Source organism: Canis lupus, chromosome 19 (assembly GCF_003254725.2).
Source record: "Canis lupus dingo isolate Sandy chromosome 19, ASM325472v2, whole genome shotgun sequence".
Classification (NCBI taxonomy): Eukaryota; Metazoa; Chordata; class Mammalia; order Carnivora; family Canidae; genus Canis; species Canis lupus.
The window spans coordinates 24,325,069-24,346,452 of NC_064261.1; the positions used below are offsets into that span (position 1 = coordinate 24,325,069).

General features: G+C 53.2%; 1 protein-coding gene across 16 annotated transcripts in view; it reads left to right on the forward strand.

Annotated features, from left to right (window-relative positions):
- The first annotated feature begins 7,663 nt into the window (after positions 1-7,663).
- Positions 7,664-21,384, forward strand: part of BIN1 (bridging integrator 1) — a 52,742-nt gene continuing 39,021 nt past the window's right edge. For 15 of the 16 annotated variants that reach the window (XM_025436010.3, XM_025436011.3, XM_025436015.3 and 12 more), the window contains exon 1: positions 7,664-7,822. In XM_025436010.3, the coding sequence (XP_025291795.1) occupies positions 7,739-7,822 (84 nt within the window). In that variant the 5' untranslated portion in view covers positions 7,664-7,738. The remainder of the gene's footprint in view (positions 7,823-21,384) is intronic. The other variant, XM_035702183.2, reaches the window with a different exon arrangement.

Genomic DNA, 21,384 nt, shown 5'->3' on the forward strand with positions numbered 1-21,384 from the left:
CATTTGCCTGGCTTTGTGTTGTTTGTTAAAACAGATTGTTTGGGACGCCTGGGTGGCTCAGCAGTTGAGTGTCTGTCTTCAGCCCAGAGTGTGATCCCGGAGTCCCAGGATCGAGTCCTACAACAGGCTCCGTGTAGAGGGAGCCTCTCTCTCTACCTATGTCCTTGCCTCTCTCTCTTTTTATTTATCTCTCATAAATAAATAACATCTTAAAACAAAACAAGTTGTTCACCTTTTCATTACTGAGCTACAACAGTTGTTTATATACTCTTGATATAAGTCCTTTGCTTGTGTCATGAGTAGTTTTTTCTCATTGGAAAACCTCATCATGGTCTCTTTGAAAGAGCAGACTTTTTAAATGTTGAAGAAGTCCCATTTATCACTTTTTGATGACAGCTTAATTTTCAAAATATAGATATGCCAAAATTTAGAAATTTTAAAAAAGATTTTATTTATTAATTCATGAGAGATGCAGAGAGAGAGGCAGAGACACAGGCAGAGGAAGAAGAAAACTCCCTGTGGGGAAGCCTGATGCGGGACTCCCATAACCCCAGGATCACAACCTGAGCCAAAGGCAGATGCTCAACCACTGAGCCATCTAGTAGGTTCCCTCCAAATTAAAAAATTTGCTTATTTAACCAATCCATATTTGGACATTTAGGCTGCTTCCCGCTCTTTACTGCTTTACTTGTGAGGAGTGTCACCATACTTAAACCTGTGTTCTGTGTTCTCAGGATGCCAAAGCTTGAGCGTAACTTTTGTTACATGCCCTGAAATGGCTTTCCTAAAGGGCTCCTGGTAACATGGATGTCAACCTCAATTTCAAGTGATCGTCCAGTCCTCCTAAGAGTCCAATAGCTTGTTAGTTTGTTTATAGACAAATGAAACTCTAGAAATGCCTGAAAACATACATGGGCCATTTTGTCCCTGCTCTTTGTTTGGAAACCATTTTTTTCATACATAAACAAAGATAATGCTAGTAAATTTCCAGTGAGCATTTCCAAAGGCTAGAATCTTATTTCCAAAGGAAGTCAGCTGTGATTTATTGAAGGAGCACTGGGCAAAGGGCTGTTTACTTTTCTGAATCTCTATTTGCCCGTCGGTAAAGCTGGCAAAGGTCAGCCTGCTGTTGCTCACCACAAAGAGGGCCACAGGACAGATTAACTGAGAGACATTGTTCCTGGCCTTTAGGACAACATGTCTTAATAGTAAATACCATTTATGGAAGCCGGTACGCCCAGGGCCAGGAGGGCCTATGTTTCCTCTGATTCTCAATGGCAGTCTTGCTTGCTGGGTATTATTGCTCCACTTGGAAGCTGCAGGCAGTGACTGACCCAAGGTCACATGACTAACGGTGACAGAGCTTGGGCCTTCTGTCTCTGAAGCCTATGATATCATTTTCTTGCTCTACTACATTTTAGCTACATCGTAGACCACACACGTGACAGCAAAACTTTAAAGATAGGAAGAGAAATACAAGCAAGTTGATTATCTTAAAAATTTTGCTTTGCTCTCGGAGACTTCATTTACTGGTGGCAAAAGAGCGTAACTGGTTCTTGCTGGAAGCTTTGTTTCCAAGAAGCCTCGGAAATATCCTGGGGCCAGTTTGTGGCCCCAGTGACTGGCCTACTCTGCAGATGCTTCCTGCACGGCCTGGTTAAATCAGATCAAGACTGGAGCTAAGCATCTGGGGTGGTAGGTTTGAAAACCAGGAGACAAAGCCTGGGACAAGTCCGTCAGAAGGGCCTCTGGAAGGTCACCCTCCCATTTCTGCAAGGATCTCCTAAATTATGGCTGGACAGGCCTGGGAAAGTGGATCAATGTCAGTGTTCAGTACCAGCTCGAGTACAGATTGTGAACTGCATGTCTTCAGCTTCCTTTTCTACCTTTAGTCTTGACTTCTGTGCCTTCACCAGGTACTCATATGTCCCAATTTGCCCAGGACACTCCTGGTTTCTATCTGCTGTCAGTTGTAATCATCACCCATTCCCCAACCCCTTTTGGTTTATGTTAATGCAGACGGATGAAGAGAGGCACTTCAGAGAAACTTTCACTTAACAATACATAAGGAAGTAATCAGGGCTGTCTCTCAGAAGGGCGTTATTATGATATCATACATTAGCCATGACTCTTTTGATTGTAAGTGACTTGCAATTGGCCTTAACAAAAAGATGTATTGGTTGGCATAGCTAGACAGTTGAAGGTCAGGGGTGGGCAGAACCAAAGCCTTACTGGAACCAAGTTCTCAAACAATATCGTTACATGTGTCTCTCTGTGTCTGTTTCTCTCTGTTCCCATCTCTCCAGCTCTTGTTGATTTCATCTTCTAGGAAGGATTGTCCACATGGCGGGCAAGCTGGTCCCCAGGACTATAGACTCACATCCTCCCATTTTAGCAACTCTCCTGAAAAGAGGAACTTTTCTTTCCTACAGGAATACATGGCTTCATGCCTAGAGAAGGCTCTGATTGGCTCTGCTTGGGTCATGTGCTCACCCTGAGGCAGCTGCCATGGCTGGGGTGAACAGCTCACCTGGGGTATGTGCACATCATGGTGCACATCATGGCACATGGCTGCACCGAACCATATCAAATAAGGAATGAGTCCGTAAAGAAAGTAGGTCAATTAGAGGAGGAGACCAAATTGACTGCATCTGCATCCATTGTATACAGCCACCGTTTACATGGTCAATTCTGACACTCCAGGGGCTTTATGTATAATGTTCATCATTTTCACAATATTTAAAGAGATTTACCCCCTATTACAGATGAGGCTTGAACAGTTTAAATAATATAGCCAAGGATGGAAAAGTGGTCAATGGAGGACCTGACTTCTGACACTAGATCTGTCTCTTCCTCTCAAAATATCCTGTGGCCTTTTACATGTGAAAGGGAGTAAGGATAACCTCTCAGGGGGCCCTTCTTGGACATACATCACACATGGGCTGCCCTGAAATAATGCTTCTAGAAAGATAAATCCCCTTTTGGTTCTTCCTGTAGATTCTCCTGGATTTTCCATCTCTAATAGACAAAGCTTGCTGTCCCAGGAGGGAGGTAGGAAGTTGACCCATTCCAGTCATTGGAGATGGCCAAGTGTGGACTGAACTCCATTTAGGAACTACACTGTGCCCTGTGCCTTTGGGTAAACCTACCCTGTCTTCTCTGAGTCCCCATCATTATATAATGATGACACAAAGTCTTACTGCTATGGAACACAGGATTCTTCAGATAGTCACAAGAATATAAATAAAAAACTTGCTTTGTAGGATGGAATGATGATGATCATGATCATGAAAGCTTCTTAATCAATTCTTGAAGAACATAAGGAAAACACGAAGGCAGTGTTATTTTCTCTCCAAGGGAAAGGAGGACTGCCCTTTGCGTCTGAGTTCTTCGTGATTTGGAAAATCAGTCCCCCAGACCTCACAGTTTGGACGGGCACACAGCACACACGGTCTGCTTTTGTGCTTACTCGTTCTGCTCTGCCATATTGTGGTTTCCCAATCAGCACCCCAGGAGACAACTTCCTCATTTCAATTTGCATTTTTAATACCATTTGATCACCAAAATAGTATTTGCACAAAATTTGGAAAATAAAAAAGGAATGAAAAAAGCCTCACCCCAAATTGCTCTACCCAGAGATACCAACCACATTTGGATAGCAGCTGGCACTATACTCATATACAATTCAATATCCTGCATTATTCTCTTAACAACACATTAGCGGCATTTCCCCATCACAAAAAACTTCATAAGCATTGTTTTGGCAAACATTTCATGCATTGCTATACTATAGTTTAGTTAATTGCACGTGGTAATAGCCCTTTGTGCAGAGGTCTGAGAATAGACTGGACAGCTGGGCCCTTGGGGTCTTCTGTGCAGAACTAGAGGGACACAGGGGTGGGGACCTGGCCCTGAAGGGGCAGAAGGAAAGGCAGCCCCAGAATACATTGCATATTTGCTTGTCTGTTCATTTTTTCCTGCCTCGATATTTGAGGGCTCCACCAGGCACCAGGTTCTTGTCCTGCTCTCCTGTCAAGGCTCACTTCAGGTCTTCAATGTCCCTCCCTCAGAGAGTTCCCTGATCCTTCCCAGACCCCATTCTGTCCCAGATGTGGTGCTCTCCCGGGTGCAACCCACTGCTGTTTCTGCAGAGCCCGGCCTGGGACTGGTACTTAGGAGGTGCTCAGAAATGTCTGGAGTCTGAAGGAGTGAGCAAACATGCACAGTAGCAGCAAGCAATGGCAATAAATAGCTACCACTCCTGTTTTCAGGTTCTCATTATTATAATTAAGATGACAGACATCTGTGTGATTAAAGCTTTCCTAAAATTTTAAATTATTTCCTAGACTTGAAATTCTAGGATTGAAGAATATAGGCATTTCGATGAGTCTTACTACATATCGCAAAACTGCTTTCCAGAAATTCTATTATCTGTTATACTTTCAGAAGCAAAGCATGGGTCTGTCTCTGATTTTAAGTAACATCATTAAAAAAAAATTCACTACTTTGAAGAAAGTAGAGGCAGGAATGTTATGTTTCATTGATTTAATGAATGCTTTTTAAATTTTCTGGTAAGACTGAACTTTTAAAGTATTTATTTATTTATTTTTGAGTAATCTCTATACCCAATGTGGGGCTCGACCTCATGACCCTGAGATCAAGAGTCACATGCTCCTCTAATTGAGCCAGCCAGGCACCCCAAGATTGAACTTTTATTTTTTTAAATTTTATTTTTTTAAAAGATTTTATTTGTTTGAGAGAGAGAGAAAGACCGTGAGCATGTGCAAGCAGGGGGAGGGGCAAAGTGAGAGGGAGAAGCAGGCTCCCCGCTGAACAGGTAGCCTGATACTGGACTGGATCCCAGTACCCTAGTATCATGACCTGAGCTGAAGGCAGATGCCCAACTGACTGAGCTACCCAGGTGCCCCAAGGCTGAATCTGCATTTTTGTGAATTATCCATTTGTGCCATGTGCCTAGTTATATTGGGATCTTTTAATGTTTTTCTTGTGAATTGTGAGAGTTCTATTTTATTTTTTAAAATATTTCCCTTGTTTCTAACACTTTAATCTTTTTATGTCAAATTTCTTTTCAAAATGGAAACACCTTTATTTTTTGTGTGTGTGATAGTGAAAACAAAGGGCTATCACGGCAAAATAAAAAATCAGATACAATAGAAAATCAAAAAGAAGAAAGTAAAAATCTCCTACATTTTTACCCCTTGGACTTGTAACTAACATTTTTGGAGTATGTCCTTCCAAACTTTTAACCTTATGTGTTAACAGTGTTTTTTGAAGTTTAAAAAATTAAAATGTTTTTTGTATCCTCAAAGTAGCATTGTTTATTTCAAAATATCTTCCAATGCTTTTGTGTTTAAAAAAGCCTTTCTAAAAAAATAAAAATAAAAATAAAAAAACCTTTCTAATCTGGAGATCACATTAAGAATTGCCATGTTTAGGGACAGAGCTGTGTGTGTTTAGTTATGAAGGCCATATTATAGCATAATATGGAATATTTAGGAAATTAAGAGGAAAAAAAATCACCTGTAATGCTTTAATTTTATACACGTCTATTTCCTTTGGGCATGGTCCTTTTGAATCTTGGAACATGAGTACTTGTATTTACTTTTAGTGGTTGCAAGGATAGTGCATGCAGTTTTTGTTCTTCCCCTTTTCATTCACAATTATATTGTAAGCTTTATTTTCATGTTGCTACATCTCTGTAATGGTTTTTTAGAATGATCCCCCTATGGCCCCTTGGGTCGCTGTGCAAGCTAGCTGACTCAATCCTGCTGATAACCATCTAAGATTCAAATTTTTTTGTCAGGTGATATTTTGAAACACCAAAGTACAGCAAAGCAGAATCTCCCACTGTTCCCTGGGAGTCAACTGGAATAGTTTGACTTCTGCTCATTTCCTCCTTTCTTCAGAGGACTGTTGGGAGAAATAGCTCTTAGGGAATGGTTAGAAAAATGACAATTATAAAATTAGGAAAAGAGATCATGAAGTGAAATTGAGCTTTTAGAAGAAAGTTGCTTCAGCAACTGAGTCTGCACTGTTTAGGTTTTGATTTTGTAACTCACGAATTGGCCATGAGTTTATAATAATAATTTTGACAAAATGCTTTCCATTGGTGCAGTGCTTGGTGTTTTTTTCTGGGAAGCAGTTTGGTTTATCAGCTGAGGGCTTTAGGGCAGGAAAACCTGGGTTTGGAGATCTGTTTATCTCTTGTGACCTTCAGCAAGCCTCTATCTTTCTGCAAAACAGGAGTAATAATATGCCAGGAGGGAGGACTAGTTAAGATCATCTCCTATGGGTCCTGAGCAGTAGTAATGGGAAGAACCTGCAGGAGTAATCAGAGTTCAGGGGACCTTCCAGGCAGAGGGGAGCCAGAACCTTTTATTCCTGGCTCTCAGTTTCTCCATTTGTATGAGGAGGGCGCTTGGTGTCTGGTCTGCAAAGCCCTTCCTGCTGACTCCCAGGAGCCTCCCAGGGTCCCCTGCCCTGATCTGTCCACCCTCCTCAGCTGGGCCCCCAGGAGTACTCTCTTCACTCAGCTCCACCTACAGTCCCTGAGAAACCTACCAGGGCTGTGCCCTGGCCTCCGGGACAGAGAAGGCTGTGGCATCCTTCACAGCCTCTGACATGACTTGGGGGAGGGGTGTGAGTGGGATTTATAAATTTTGAAAAGCTGGTTAGCAGTAACCTTATCTTCTCTTTGAATAATGATCATCGATCACTCCCCCCCCCCCCCCCGCCCCCGTAGGGAAGAGAAGACAGCCCACTGTATAGTGGTTGAGATCCTGGAATGCAGAATCAGAGATTTGGTTCCAGGCCTCTATATGCCTCATGTGTGAAATGGGAATGATAATCGCACCTACCTCCTAGGGCGGTGGTGGTGGCACTTAGCCGAGTGCCAGGCACGTAGTAAGCCCTCAGTAACGTTACGTCGTTGTTATAATAATAATTATTGCCAGCGCGTGGGAAGATGGAGCGCAGGGTGGGCAGGAAACTAGGAGCCAGGGACAGAGCTCTGAAGGTGTCCCAGGGGACCCTGGTGGAAACCTGTGAGTCTGCCGGCCAGGCGGCGGCGGAGCGTCCAGCGTGAGGCCAGCCCCAGCCCCAGCGCCAGCCCCGGCCCCAGCCCCGGCCCCAGCCCCAGCCCCAGCCCCAGCCCCGCGCGCTCGCAGCTGGGGCTCCTCGATTCCAGGGGCGCGCACCAATCTCAGCTCCGAGCCGCCAGTGTTTGAGCGCAGCGGCCTCCAGACAGGTCTCCCCTCCCAGGAGGACCCGCACGTCAGTCTCCGCCCCGGGGCGGTGTCACCGCGGCGTCCCAGGAGTCCCAGTGGCCGCAGCTCTCGCCCAGCGCGCACCGCCCGCGTCCGCAGCCGAGGCCTCCCGCACGCGCGAGGGCCCTTTAAAAGGCAGAGTCCGCTCCAGGGGGCGGGCGGGGGGCGCCGACCCAGCCCGAGGCCCGGCCCCGCCTCCCTGCCCCGCCCCCGGCCCGCCCCTCCGGGTCCCCGCGTCGCTCGGCCGCACGCTCGCTGGCTGGGCGCACGCTCCGCCTCAGTCGGTCCGCTCGGCTGCCGGGCGCGCGGTGTGGACGAGAGCCGGGCCGGGGCCGGGGCGGGGGCCGGGGCCGGGGCCGGGGCAGGGACCGGGGCAGGGGCCGGGGCCGGGGCCGGGGCCGGGGTCGGGGCTGGCAGATCGGCGCCCGCCGCCGGGCGAGGCCGGAGCCGCGATGGCCGAGATGGGCAGCAAGGGGGTGACGGCGGGGAAGATCGCCAGCAACGTGCAGAAGAAGCTCACGCGCGCGCAGGAGAAGGTGAGCGAGCCGATCCCCGGCCTCGGGCGGGCCGGGCCACCTCGCGCACCCCCGACCCCGCGGCTGGGCCTCCCCGGGGCCAGGCGCTGTCGCCTCGGCCGGCCGCTGCCGGGGCCTCCGGGGGTCCGGGGCCTGCGCTCGCAGCGCCCGGGCGCCTCTCGGCCCGCGTCTTCGGCGCCCCCACCCCCAGCGGGGCAGGACGGGGCGCAGCTGTCGCGTCACCCCCCGCCCCGGCTCTGTGTCTGCCCCGTCAGCCTGCAGAAAAGGGGCGGCCCCCGCTCCTCTCCCCGCGCCGGGTCCGGCGAGTCCCGCCCGAGGCCGAGGGCCCCGAAGCTGGGCGGCGACGCGGGCCCCTAGTCCCCCGGCCCGGCGGGCCCGGCAGGCGGGGCGGGCGCTGGCGCTGGCGCTGGCGGACGGAGCCTGCCCCTGCGCCCCCGGGCCGGCCGCGCCCCGGAGTCCCCAGGCTGCCCTCAGCCGTCGGGGGCCAGCGCGCCCGCCCCAGGCCTCCGGGCGCGTCCTGCGCCGCCGCCCCTCCCCGCCCGTGTCTCCACCGCGCGTCCCCGCCGGCCGCGGCACGGATCGGGTTTCCTTTCCTGAGAGGTGCCCGCGGCCTGGACACTCCGGCCGGGCCCCCGGGGAGCGCAGACCGCGCGCCCCTCGGGGAAGTGCCTAGTCCCAGCCGGGGCTTCGCGTTTCCGGCGGCCGGGGAGGGGGTGGAGGCTCCGGCGGTGGAGCCCCCCACCTGCGCGGGGAGCTAGGCCCCCCCGGGGCGCGGAGGGCGCCGTAGGAAACCCGACCCCTCAGTGCCCGGAGCCAGCGGCCGCGGGCGCAGGGGTGGGGGATGGAGCCAGGCTTCGCGGGGCACCCTGACAGCGCAGGAAATGCAGTGTGGGGGCGGGGGGCGCACGGCTCCGCTTTCCATCCCTTGCCACCTCTGGTTCATTGAATTGGATCACGCCAGCCGCTGACGCCACTTCCCCTGCCGACTCGGACTCTGAAATCAAGGATTGCAGAATCTGTGCTCCAGCCGGGTGGTCCCCCCTGGGCCCCCCAGCGGAGCCTCCCTCTCTGTCGCGCGATGCTCGGCCGAGAGTGGGAACCCGGGGACCGGCCAGCCTGCTCCTGCCCGTCTGCGGCTGTTGATAAACAAGGACTTTTGCAGCTGAGACCTGCGGGCTCCCTAAGGATGCAGCCACATGATGGGAGGGGGCAGCGACCAGAGCTTCCTCAGAGCCTCCCTAAGTGCCCAGCTGCTCATCCTTGAAGTCCCAGGCTAAGGAGATGGGTGGGTGTGGTGGAGGGTAGGACCCTCCGCCAGGCTCCAGACCTGGCCTGCCCCGGCAGCTGTACACCGCCCCCCCCCCCCCCCCCCCCCCGCCCTGCCCCGGGCTGCAGGAGGGATTAGAGCAGCGCAGATCGCTGCCTGGGGGCTGGGAGGGCTTCAATAAGCGCCCCTGTTGGGGGGGGGGGGGGCGGTGCTGCTGCCCTTGCTTCCTCCACCCCCCTCCCGCCCAGGACTGGGTAATCCATCTAGGTGCCTGGAGCCGGCAGCTCTGGGTTTAGCCCTGGGCTTAGCCGACTTCCTGCTCCTCAGGAGCTGAGGAAGATGAATGGGAAGCAGAAGGTTAGCCGAGTCCCTGCCCCCACTCCACTGATGTCCTACTCCTCTCCTGCTCCCCTTTGCTCTTTGGGTATCTCCTTTGCCCTGGTTGCCTTGTCTCTCCAGTGGCCTCTTTCACTCATTTCAGGGGCTGTAGGCATGAGCTGTGTCTCTTCCTTTTAAGTGGCAGTGTGTCATCACTGACCCCACAGAGCTGCCACCCCTCCCTCTTCAGCTCCTGTTCCAGGGCATGGGCAGTTAGCTGACAGCTGGTCAGCCGTGGACGCTGGCCTTGGTCCGGGGCTGGCCCTGCCCAAGCCTGGGCTCCAACAGACTCGGGTTGTTTAGGGGTACGCAAAGCCAGAGAGCAGGCTTCCTTCAGGACCCTGCTGCAGCCCGTTCGGGGAAGCCTGATGCCCCAGTGCACACCAACCTCTCCCCTTTGCCCTCCTATGGTTCAGAGTCTGGTGCAGCCTGGATTGAGAGCTGCCCCTGCAGCATCTTCTGGCAGTGTTCAGGACCCCATCTAATTCCCATTGCCACTGGTCTCACGGGCACCCCTGCCCCTGTCCCCACCCTGCCTCGGCCAGATCGGTGCGTCATGAGGACGATTCCAGTTGTGTTGCCACAGGAGGGCATTTCCTGACCAGGGACAAGCAGGACCCTTGGTGCAGGACCTGGATATTATCCGCATAGGTAGGGGGGCCTCGTCTCTCCTTTTCTTCTTTCCCAGTTACCTGCGTCTCCCCACAGCCCAAATATCCACCAGGGTTCAGAGGGTGACTGTGTCAAGAAAGGCTTGCCCTCTGGTGCCTGTGGAGCCAGTTCTCTTATGTCCCCAGCCTAGCGCGTCTCTCCGTGGGTCTTGGCTGGGCAATACCCATCTCATCCTCCTCCCACCCCTGTATCCCTCTTCTGGGTGCTCCCCCTGATGGGAGGGCAGGTCTGTGTGTGTGGCCCCGGCCAGTGCAGGTGTGGAGTGACTGTTTATGGACAAACAAGTGCATTTAGGGGCTTGGCTTTGGGAGCCCTGATGCAGGCCTGGGGGTGGGCTGATTTGTGCTGCATGCTTCTCTTTTTTCCCCAAGTTCAGCAAATCCTGCCTTGGACATGTGCTGTGTGCCTGGTCCTGGGCTGAGCCCAGGGTGCAGTGGGGAGCAGGGTGTGCATGGCTCTGATTGCTGTGCAGCCTACTTTTGTAAGGTCCCATGGCCTCTGGCTGTGAGGAGGCATGAGAGTGTATTGGAAGGGTCATCAGGGTCTGAGCACTGCTTGCCTCCTAGTACCTGGCTGCCTCAGAGTCCTGGGGTGCAGAGCGTGTGCCTGGAGCTGGGGCTGGGGGGGTCATGAGGTCATCTTCCTATTGCATTTGGCTCATTGGACCCTCTGTAAATGACTCTGTCCATTTTTGGGCCTCAGTAGGGTGGCTGGGCAGAGCCAATGTAGGGTGGAGCCTGGGTCAGATGACAGAGGATTAGAGGTTGGCCTGCTGGGCCCCTTGGGGGAGGGGCAGGTGGGGCAGAAGGGACAGCTGGGTGGGAGTGGAATCTGGCCTGCTGGCCCTTGCGCCTGAGGCCTACTGCTTAGGAGTCCTCACTCATGGAGCATGCGTACTTGAGGGAGGCCAAAGCTGGGCTGATGATAAGCACAAGGAAGAAGGCTGTGGCGTGGGGTGGCGGGGGGGTGGGGGGGGAGTGGGGAGCGTGGAGGGTGGGAGTGTGTACTCTTTCTGACTCCCTGAGCCAGCTGGGAGTGGGGAGGCCCAGCTGGGAGGGGGCAGGGCCCAGGGCTCACCAGAAGAAAGGTGCAATGGCAGTTATTTATAGGACCCTGACACATGGCCCTGATGGCACCATGCTTGTCGGGTGGTCAAGGTCTCCTAACAAAGTAGCCCTACCAGCCTCAGCTGGAGCCAGGCCTGTACAACCAATCCTTACCCTCACAGCAGCCTTAAGAGGAGCCGACCACATAGAATAGCAGGTGCCCTGGGAGTGGGGCCCATCTGGGTCTGCAGGAGGGCCTGTGAGGCTCCAGGCTCCTCTTACCTCCCTGCTTCCCCAGGCCGCAGCCAAAAGTTGGTCCTCTCCCCCTGTATTCTGCATTTCTCCTCATCCTGCTGTCTCTCTCTCTGTCCCTGGGCATCTGAGGATGCTTCCTGTCCCTGTCTCTTGTCTGTGCCCACATCTCACCCAATGGCACCTTTTCCTTGGCCTCTCTCTATCTCCTTGATCCGTGTCTCTTTCCTCTGAGCTTGCACATGGCTTTTGTGCTCTCTACCCCCAGAGCAGCTTCTCCTTGAACCCGAGTTATTGGTAGAGATGGTTCACCTTGCCTGCTGGAGGGGAGGTTTCTGAGCCAGGCATCATCAATGGTAGGGTGTCTGTGGGGACTCAGGGGACATTTGGCTAAGGAATGTGGGCATGGAGAGGTTGGAGACATAGACTCCAGACTTCCCTGAGCTCCAGTGGGCCCTGGCTGGGCTGGGGCCCAGGGATGAGCTGAATCCCCACTCGGTAGAGTCTGCTGGCTTGTGCCAGGACTCAGAATGAGGCAAAGGCTGTTTTGCCCAGGGGCCTGCAGAGAAGGGTGTGCTGACTGGGTTGCATGGGGCATGGAGGTGTTCTGGGAGGATCCATGTGAGCCAACATGTGGGGTGAGAATGAGCACAGGAGACCACCTGTTCACTTGAAAAAAAGGAACAGGCTGTGTTGGGAGTGGTAAGAGGTGGCTGGGTGGTAGCTTTGGGCCAGATTTGATCAAGTCGTATGGGAAAATCTGTATATCTCTTGGATTCTCAGAGAAGCCACAGTTTGGATTCTTCTCCCTTCCCCACTGATGACCCCTTCAGGAGCCCCTTTCCCATCTCCGACTTCTGGCAGCCGGCCAGGTCCCTACCCCTGGACTAGGCAGTATTTTATTTTATTTTATTTTATTTTATTTTATTTTATTTTATTTTATTTTATTTTATTTTATTTTATTTATTTATTTTTTCATGAGAAACACAGAGACAAAGACACAGGCAGAGAGAGAACAGGCTCCAGGTGGGGAGCCTGATGTGGAACTTGATCCCAGGACCCCAGGATCACAACCTGAGCTGATGGTAGATGCTCAACCACTGAGCCACCCAGGCATCCCTGGACTACGCAGTCTTGATCCAGCTTGTCCCTTGCAAGGGACTTGGACAATGTGAAGACAATGCTTTTGCCTCTCCCTCTTGCCTTAACCCAACACCAAGTCTTGCATGGTTCTGTTTCCATCATGTTCTGGAATCCCTGGGTCCTACCCTCAGCATTAGGCCTCTTTCCCACCACAGGAGAAACGACTACAAGGTCATGTTGGAGAGACAACACACATGTTCTTGGCAGGCAGGCAGTCCTCAGTTTCCCCATCTAGCCAAGACCTTGGGCAAGGTGCAGGACCTTCACGTATAAATTGGGGCAATAATGTTTCCTCTGCATGTGTTTGTTTTGGGGAGTAAAGCCTTGGACAGTGCCCAGCGCACAGCCAGTGCTCACTAAATGCCAGCCCTGTGGGGCAGGGCAGTACAATGAAGCCACTCTGGAGCCCGCCGTCCCTGCCTAGGCCTTTTTCCCACCCCTCTCCCTGTGAGTGTCCATTACAGGCCTGTATAGACAGCTAATCCCTGCTGAGCCCTTAGCTGATCAGGGCTTATGATGTCCCAGTCCCCGGGTGGTTGTGGTGGTAGTGGTGGTGGTAGTGGTGGTGGTGGTGGTGGTGGTGGTGGTGGTGGTGGTGTGTGTGTGTGTGTGTACAGGGGCAACCTGTAGCAGGGGAGGGAATCAGACAGTTCTGGAGTGAATCTTAACTCACCTTACACATAAACCCAGTGGCTCTGGGTAAGTTTCTCCCTTCTCTCTGGGCTTCTTTACTTTGGCCATCAGTTAAGTGTTGGGAGTTTGCTTATTCATTCTTTTATCCATGAAATGAACCCCAAATACCCACTATGTGCTGGGCACTATTCTAGGGACCGGGGTACAGGGCTGAACAAAACCAAACCCCACCCTCAGGGAGCTGACATTCTAGGTGGGAGGGTGGGGAGGAGCTGGTAAAGAAACAACCATGCTGGCAGTAATGAAGCAGGAGGTGGTCTTTCACTTTTCCTCCATGGATTCTGAGTGGCAGCTTCTGGTCTCCAGGTGAGAGGGCACCTGGGGGAGGAAGGCTTGCTATTGGATGTCACCCTGATATGTTGTGTTTTTCTAAAGCCTCTTTGGCAAGTCTCCTTTTGGAATTAAAAGTACAAAGAAGAGGATGCCAATGCTAAAACCACCCAGCAAGGCACTGACAGAGGACTGGCCCGGGCAGCTTGGAGGAGGCCGGGCAGGGGCTCCAGTTGTAGGATGTAGGATGGGGAGGACAGGAGGGTCCCTGAAGGAGGAAGAGGGAGACACCGCAGATGGCGCACAGGCACTTGTAAGACTTTTTAGAAAGCTGGGTTTGGATTGCTCCACAGGCATTACTGCCCTTGGGCAAGTCTCGTTGACCTCTCTGAACCTGTTTCCTCACCTGATAGAAGTGGCACGTGCCATGCGGCCTGCTGTGCAGGTTAAGTGGACACAAGCAGGGCTCATCATTCCCCAAAGGAGCTGGTCTTGCGCCCTGGAAGGGGTACTCATGGGAACTGGCTGGCCCTGGAGCTCCTGGGGCCTCCCCAAAGAGGCTACCACCTCCCAAAGAGGCCACCCACTTGTGGATGGGGGAGCAAAGCTGGCTGTATGCTGAGGGCTGACGGGTCAGGGCTGGGCAGGTGAAAATGGAAAGGCAGACTCTTCTTGCTCTAAGGGAAGCCTTTGTCAAATATTAACTTAATAATAACCGCCGTGGGTATTGTTTTGTTTTGTTGTTTTTTTAAAGGCTTTATTTATTTATTCATGAGAGAGAGAGGCAGAGACATAGGCAGAGGGAGCAGGGGCTCCCCTGAGGGGAGCCTGCTGTGGGACTCGATCCCTGAATTCTAGGATCATGCCCTGAGCTGAAAGCTTAACCGCTGAGCCATCAGGTGTCCCACAGCCGTGGTTTATTGTGTACCTTCTGTGTGCAGGTGCTCAGCAGAAATTCTCATCCCCACTGCAACCAGGTGAGGTCATGATGATTCCCACTGAACAATTGGAAGAAACTGAGGCTGAGCAGTCGTGTGGCTTGCCCGTGGGCTCTCCTGGTCAACTGTCTGGCTTACCTACTGTGTCTTTGGGGAGCCATGCAAATGAAGTGCGAATCTCTAATGACCCCTCCTGATCCCTCCTGACCAAGAAGGTGTTGTCTCTTCCTGATCAACTGACAGATTTGGGTCCCCAAGACCTTCCTCCCCCATGAAATGAGATTTGAGGGCCCTTGTCCCCCACTGGATCCTTACCTAGATGTGACCTTTACCCTTTCGGGGTGTGTAGGGTGAGGGGACAGCCAGAGGTTTCTGGATGCCATCTAACACAAGAGTTTGTGCAAGCCAATGAGGACAGATGAGGTAATGTGGTGTGTATGTGAGTGTGTTTTCCCAAAAATAAAAGCTGCATCCAGTTCATTCAGGATAAAGAAACCCTCTTTATTAGGAGAGTTTGTCTCCTTTTGTTTATGTTGTTGCAACAGTGTTTCTTTTATAAAGTGATGTTACTACTATTTTTTAAAAATGTTCTTGGGGAGGAAATAGTCGTGCAACTGGCCACACACACACATGCACTGGCAAACACAGAAGTCTTTTGCTGGAGTGGAATCTAGTCTGGGACCCGCTGCCCCTGGGGAGCTTGTTGCCCACACCTGTGGACTGGCTCTGTGGAGTGGGAAGGCAGCTCTTGTGGGTCCAGCTTGAGTGTGACCCGTGGTCGTCTGGTGCAGGCCCCCTAAAATATCTGTTCTGTGAGGCTGAGTCCTGCTCCTGCAGTGGCTGTGGCTTCTCCAGCTCAGTGCACAGTGCTCACATGGGTTCTTTAGGCAGGGCTGGTAGAGGCCCAGGAGACCCCCTGGGATATCAGGGTACAGGATGGTTTTCAGGGTAGGGCAGCTGGAGCTGTGGGATTTCAGCCCTTCAGGGAAGGCCTTCATATCCCTGCCTGCCATAGGCCTTTCTGAGGGACTCAGGCCTTGCTGCAAGGTACCACCTCCCACAGGAGAATGGTCCAGGACTGTGGTGGAGCTTCCCTGAGCCTGGGGCTGCAGCGCCTGGGCGCAGAGACTGCAGTTCTCAGGAGTGGGCTGTGGCCCTGCTGGGCAGCCTTGCCTGGCTTTAGGCCAGATGCGAGAGAGGGCTTGTCCTGAGCCCTCTGCCAGAGTCTTCTTCCAGCCTGAGACAGCGTTTAGGGGCAGAAATGCCAGGATGGCTGACCTTGGGGTCTATGTGGTTTGCTGGACCATGACTTCACCATTACGGCCAGTGAGCCATTGCCCTCATACCCATTTCCGCTCCACTCTTTGCAGGGCTTCTTCCCTCCATTTCCTGGGCCTCACCTTCATGCCCACTGCCCAGCAGATGGGTGGGAGTGGGACCCCAGCATGGGCCAAGAGTGGGAACTGGAGCTGCAGGCAGTGGGGCACACAGAGAGCCATCTGTGGTGCCCTGGGGGTGGGCCTTTGTGCCTCCCAGGCTGTGTCTGAGCCTGGGGCGGCAGCCAGGCCCTGGAGCTGCCCCCGCCCTGCAGCAGGGCAGTGAGCCGCAGACGTGTCTGCCTCTGCAGGGTGAAGGCCGCAGCATCTCTAGGCTGAGCCCCACGGGCTGGGAGTGAGTGGGCGGTTGCCAGCAGCAGCCACCACAGGGCTGCAGGGAGGGACTCTGCAGCTGCTCCTGCTGGGCCCCTGCGGCCTCCCTGTGCTGGGGCTCCCAGAGCAGCTTCCTAAGGATGTCCCTGCTGGCTCCTTTTAGATGCTAAACTTACTTTTTTTTAAAAAGATGTTATTTATTTATTCGTGAGAGACAGAGAGAGGCAGAGACACAGGCAGAGGGAGAAGCAGGCTCCATGCAGGAGCCCGATGTGGGACTCGATACGGACCTTGAGATCATGCCCTGAGCCAAAGGCAGATCAACCACTGAGCCACCCAGGTGCCCCCAGATGCCTCACTTATATTCAGTTAGCTTGGTCAGGTTGTGATGATCTTATTTGTCCTGGCTGTCATTCTCCTGTTTGTGGCTTGCCCACCGTGGGCCATCATGCGGAAGTGCTGAGGGTACTGAGAGAACCTGCTCCTGTCCTCAGGAACTCCCAGTGCTCATCACAGCCCTGGGGAGGGATTGAGGCAGGGACGCTAGTGCCTGAAGAGCTTCTCATCCAGCCTGGCCAATCATGGAAGTCTCCTCAGAGGAAGCACCTGAGCTGGGTTTGAAAGGCAGAGGAGATAGGTTGTGGGGTTGGGGAAGGATGTTTCTGGCAGCCTGTCAGGGGTGGCTAGAATGTGTGTGAGTGAGGGTGGTTGGGGTGAGGCCCGAGACTGAAAGGATAGGTGGGGAAGTGCAGACCCTGGAGGCTGTGAGGGACCCCAGACCCCTGTGTGCCTCAATCTGCTCACCTTTCTTCCTCGTGTGTTGTCTGAGCCATTTGCCAATTTGTCTTCTAGACTGGGCTTAGCCGAGAACCTGGTGTCTCACTATCCAGGGCTGATGGAGCCCCTGGCTTTCTGGGGAAGAGGAGGAGATCTGGGTGTGAGGGTCAGTCCCCTGAGGGAATGACCTCAGGCTTGGCCAGGTTAGGATCCATCTGTGCCACTAGGGGTCTGGGGTAGGGCTGCCATCCTGAAGTCCAGTCTCTCAGGGCTGGGATCACAGGGGCTGGTGATAACTGTTCCCCAGGCTTGCTAGAAAGGCACAACATCCTATACTCCCCACCTCATATATATACATGCTTCTTTATTTGGGGGCCCCAAGGTGACACTCGGGGGGTGATTGCTAGGCTTAGAGAGTTTAACAGCTGGGAGAGGCCATCAATGCATCAGTTCACCCCTCTCGAAGGTACCCCTGTGTCCTGCCCTTTGTGGCCAGGCCATTGGTCAGAGCAGGAGAGGGCCCTCAGGGGAGGAGGGTCCTCCGGGGAGGAGGGCGCTCAGGGGAGAAGGGGTCATGCCTGCGGGTGGGGCCTTTGGCTGTGCTGGGAGAGTGCTGGGAGAGGAGTGGACAACAGGAATAGTAATGTTGGTGATGTTGTAGAATGGAGGCTCAGTGGGTGGTGCTGGCTGGTGAGGCGGGTTGGGATTTCCACTCAGGCCTGTGGCTGGAGGAGCCATCAGAAGCCCTTGGGGCCAGAAGGGGGATCAGGTGACGGGACAGCCTTTGTCAGACCAGCCCCTTTTCCAACAGCTGCTGCTGCTTTCTTTGGACCCTGGGTCAGCTCAGCCTCTCCCCAGGACTGTCGCCAACATGCCTGAGCCCTGGATGAGCCTGGGCCCACCAATGGCTACTAGGGACAGACCTGGTACAGGAGACCTGGGCGGGGAGAGGCCCCTCAAGGGGAGCCCCGCTCCCCACTCCCATCCACCATGGCGCCCCTATTTCTGTGCTCTGGGATAGCATCCACTCTGCCAGGACATGATAACTATCTTGGGGCCAGATATAGGTGGTGGGTGGATGCGGGTGCTAACCTGGAGCCTGGAACACTAGCAGCTGGGCAAAGGCAGAGGACAGATTGATTAGGGGTTAAGAGGTATGTGTGTGGGACGCCTGGGTGGCTCAGTGGTTGAGCAGCTGCCTTTGGCTCAGGTTGTGACCCCGGGGTCCTGGGGTCGAGTCTCTTCGTCGGGTTCCTGGCATGGAGCCTGCTTCTCCCTCTGCCTGTGTCTCTGCCTCTCTCTCTGTGTCTCTCATGAATACATAAATAAACATCTTAAAAAAAAAAAAAAAAAGATGTGTGTGGGAGGAAGACAGGCCCTAACAGAGAGGAAGAAGTGTGGCCCCTGTGACCACTTGCATACTCTGCGGTCCAGGGCAAGCTGCACCCCCATTTCCTTCTCTGTAAATGGGAATGAGGGTTCCTGTTCCCATGGGCTTGTGGAGAGGACCCAGGAGGAAGTGATATGATCGGAGCCTGGTCCCTGGTGGGCGCTGATACACAGGCTTTTTTTTCCCTGGGAGCATCTTGGGGAAGCCCCTGAAAACCCACAGGTATGGACCATTCTGGCTTTTGTGTTTTGGGCTGTTTGTTTTGCTTATGACAGGATTCTTGAAATTGAACTGCGGTGTACCTCCCCCCTACCCCTTTTTTCCTGTATTGGCTGAAAAAGCTAAATTGGAAGCAATGGTATCATTTCCTGGAGGACAGAAGTCAGAGCCCCCTGAGCCAGAGCCCAATTGAATGAGGTAGGGGAAGGACAGGTGGTTCCAGGTACGCTGTGCTTTCAGGGACCAGATGAAGGGCATGGAGCATGGGACAGAGATGCTGGGTCTCCCATGATTCATTCATTCATTTGAGCCTGAGCTGCAACAGAAGGGCCTGGCTGGGCCTCCGAGCCTCAGCGTGCCCATCTGGGAATTGAGAAGGATGAGATCCTCCTCTCAGTGAGATAAGGTGAGCTCTGGGACTCTTATAAGTGCTAGTGGCAGAAATGTGTCCCTGCTGGGTCTAGAGGATTCTGCAGGGGAACAGTCATCTTATCTCTGCAGCATTGTGCAATTTATGAACAACCCCTACACCCACCTTTTTTCATTTGATTCATTGTCTCGCTGACCTGTGAGGTAGGCAGATCTGGGTTATGGTTCCATTTGGCAGATGAGAGCACTGAAGCTCAGGAATCTTTGGGATTTCCTCCCTTCCAGTCTTCAGACTTAGCCATAGGTTGGCCGTTCACAGATGCTGCCACCCCCATCACTGAATCCAGAGTTGGGGGATACTTTTTCTTTTTTCTTTTTTTTAAAGTAATTTCCACATCCAGCTTGGGGCTTAAACTCAGCTCCCTGAAGTCGGGAGTCCCTTGCTCTTCCCACTGAGCCAGCCAGGCCAGCAAGGCTCTCTTAGGGCGAGTCTACTGAAGTGACCATGTACATGCCTGTGCCTGGTGTGTGTGTGTGTGTGTTGGGGAAGATGAAGCTGGCCGGTGGTTGCCCCAGGAGACTGGCATGTCAGAGTAGAAGGTGAAGCTGCAGAACTGGCCATTCACTGTACTGGGGTTTCCTCATAGCCTGGCATCCACCAACGAACTCCATGAGAGAAGGGGGAACCTGGTTGTCCCCAGGAGTGAAGGGACCCCAGAGGGTCAGATTTGGACAGAGCTGGTCTGATCTGTACTCCTCAGGGAGCCCAAAGGTAGAAGAGGGGGCTGAGCTTGGGCACCATAGCTCCTGCCTCCCACAAAGAAAGAGTTGGGGGTCCTCTGACAGGAGAGACTTAAGGATGAGCTAATGGCAGAGGGCGTGAGCTGAGCACTGATCTAAAATGAGAAACAAAATCCACAATTAATTGGAGGCATTTGCTGAACCTGGGACAGGACCCAAATACTGTTGTTTTTTTGAAACTTAAACATAAACTGAGCCCGGGGGTTATTTATTTGCTCCCCCTCCCCACCCCACAAGACATTCTAGCAATCTGTTCTGGCAGTGGCTTGGCATGAGCTAGAATGTCCCCGCCTTCCCCATGTTGACCCCTTAGCCCTCCTAGTTGGGTGGACCATGGGTCTGGAGGAAGCCACGACCAAATGGGGCCCCAGGCCCTTCACGGAGATATTGGGGGTGGCCCTGCCCTGGATCTGGTGGACTGTGGGGGGCCCCATCTTCATGTTTGATCCTGGCACTGCTGGTCCAGGACACTGCAGAAGCCACCTTGAGGAACAGCTGAGTCAGCACCTTGGGAAGCCCGTGGTCAGTGGCAGGACAGAACCTGGAGCCTTCATCCCTACTTTGTGCCACTGCACTCACAGGTCACACTGCCCGCTGTGCACCCTAACAGACATGGGGAGGCTGCCACCACATTCTGCAGCCAGCGCAGTGCCACTCCTGAGCAATGCAGCAGAGAGAGAAACCTCCAGGCAGTCAGGTGCTCTCAGCACACCCGAGACCTGGGATTCTAGCTCCTGTTCTCCTGGCCTTTTATCTGGGACTTCAGCCAGCTACTTAACCCTTCCTGCTTTGGTTTCCTCCTCCATAGAATGGGGTAGCTATCTTCCCTGTTAGACCCATAGTCTTTGAGGGTGGAGGCTGGTCCCATGGTGAGTCTGTGCCTGGCACCTGCACATAGTAGACGTGTAATGCTAAGTGGGTTGGAGTGTGAGGCTCCAGTGCAGAAGCAATGGTAAAGGTTTTGCAAAGTGCCTTAACTAGTGTGGCAAGGTGGAAGGCCTGGGTTCAAATCACAGCTCTGCTCCTCCCAAGCCCTTGACCTTGAGCAAGTTACTTATCCTCTCTGGAGCCTCGGTTCTCCTATTCGTGAGGATTAAATGGGAGGATGGTGTCTCCACTTCACACCAAGACGCTAAATGTTGGGGTGTCAGCTCACAGACCCAGCTGTGCTCTGGAGTGGGGGTGGCCAAGGTGCCTTAGGTGGGAATAGGGTGTTTGACTGCACCCTGCACTCTGTGTGTGTCCTGTTGTTCCGGCCAAGTCTAGGCCAGCCCTAGCCCACTGATGATACAGTAGTCCAGGCCCAGCTTGTAATCTAATCTAGATAATGAGCCTGAGGTCTCCGAGGAGGAAGGGAGGAGGCATTCCTGGAGAGGGCTCATGGGGGTGGGGGCTGGGTGACAACATGGACCCCCCTTCACTTCCCACCCTTTCAGCTCTCTCACCCTGCTCTCCTTTCCCTGCAGGCAACAGAATCTCTTAGCAGCTTTTAGATGATCCAGAAGTGTCCAGAGCTGTAGCATGGGATGGTCAGGGGCTGACCTTCAGAATCTGGGGTGAGGTGTCCATCCCCACGCTTTGTCCCACTCTGATCTTTCCTGTGTGCCTCATTTGGCACATTACCATGATTTAAAAATTTTTTTTCTAAAAAGAATTGGTAACTGTCTGGCCATTCAGCTTCCCCTTCATGTTGAATTG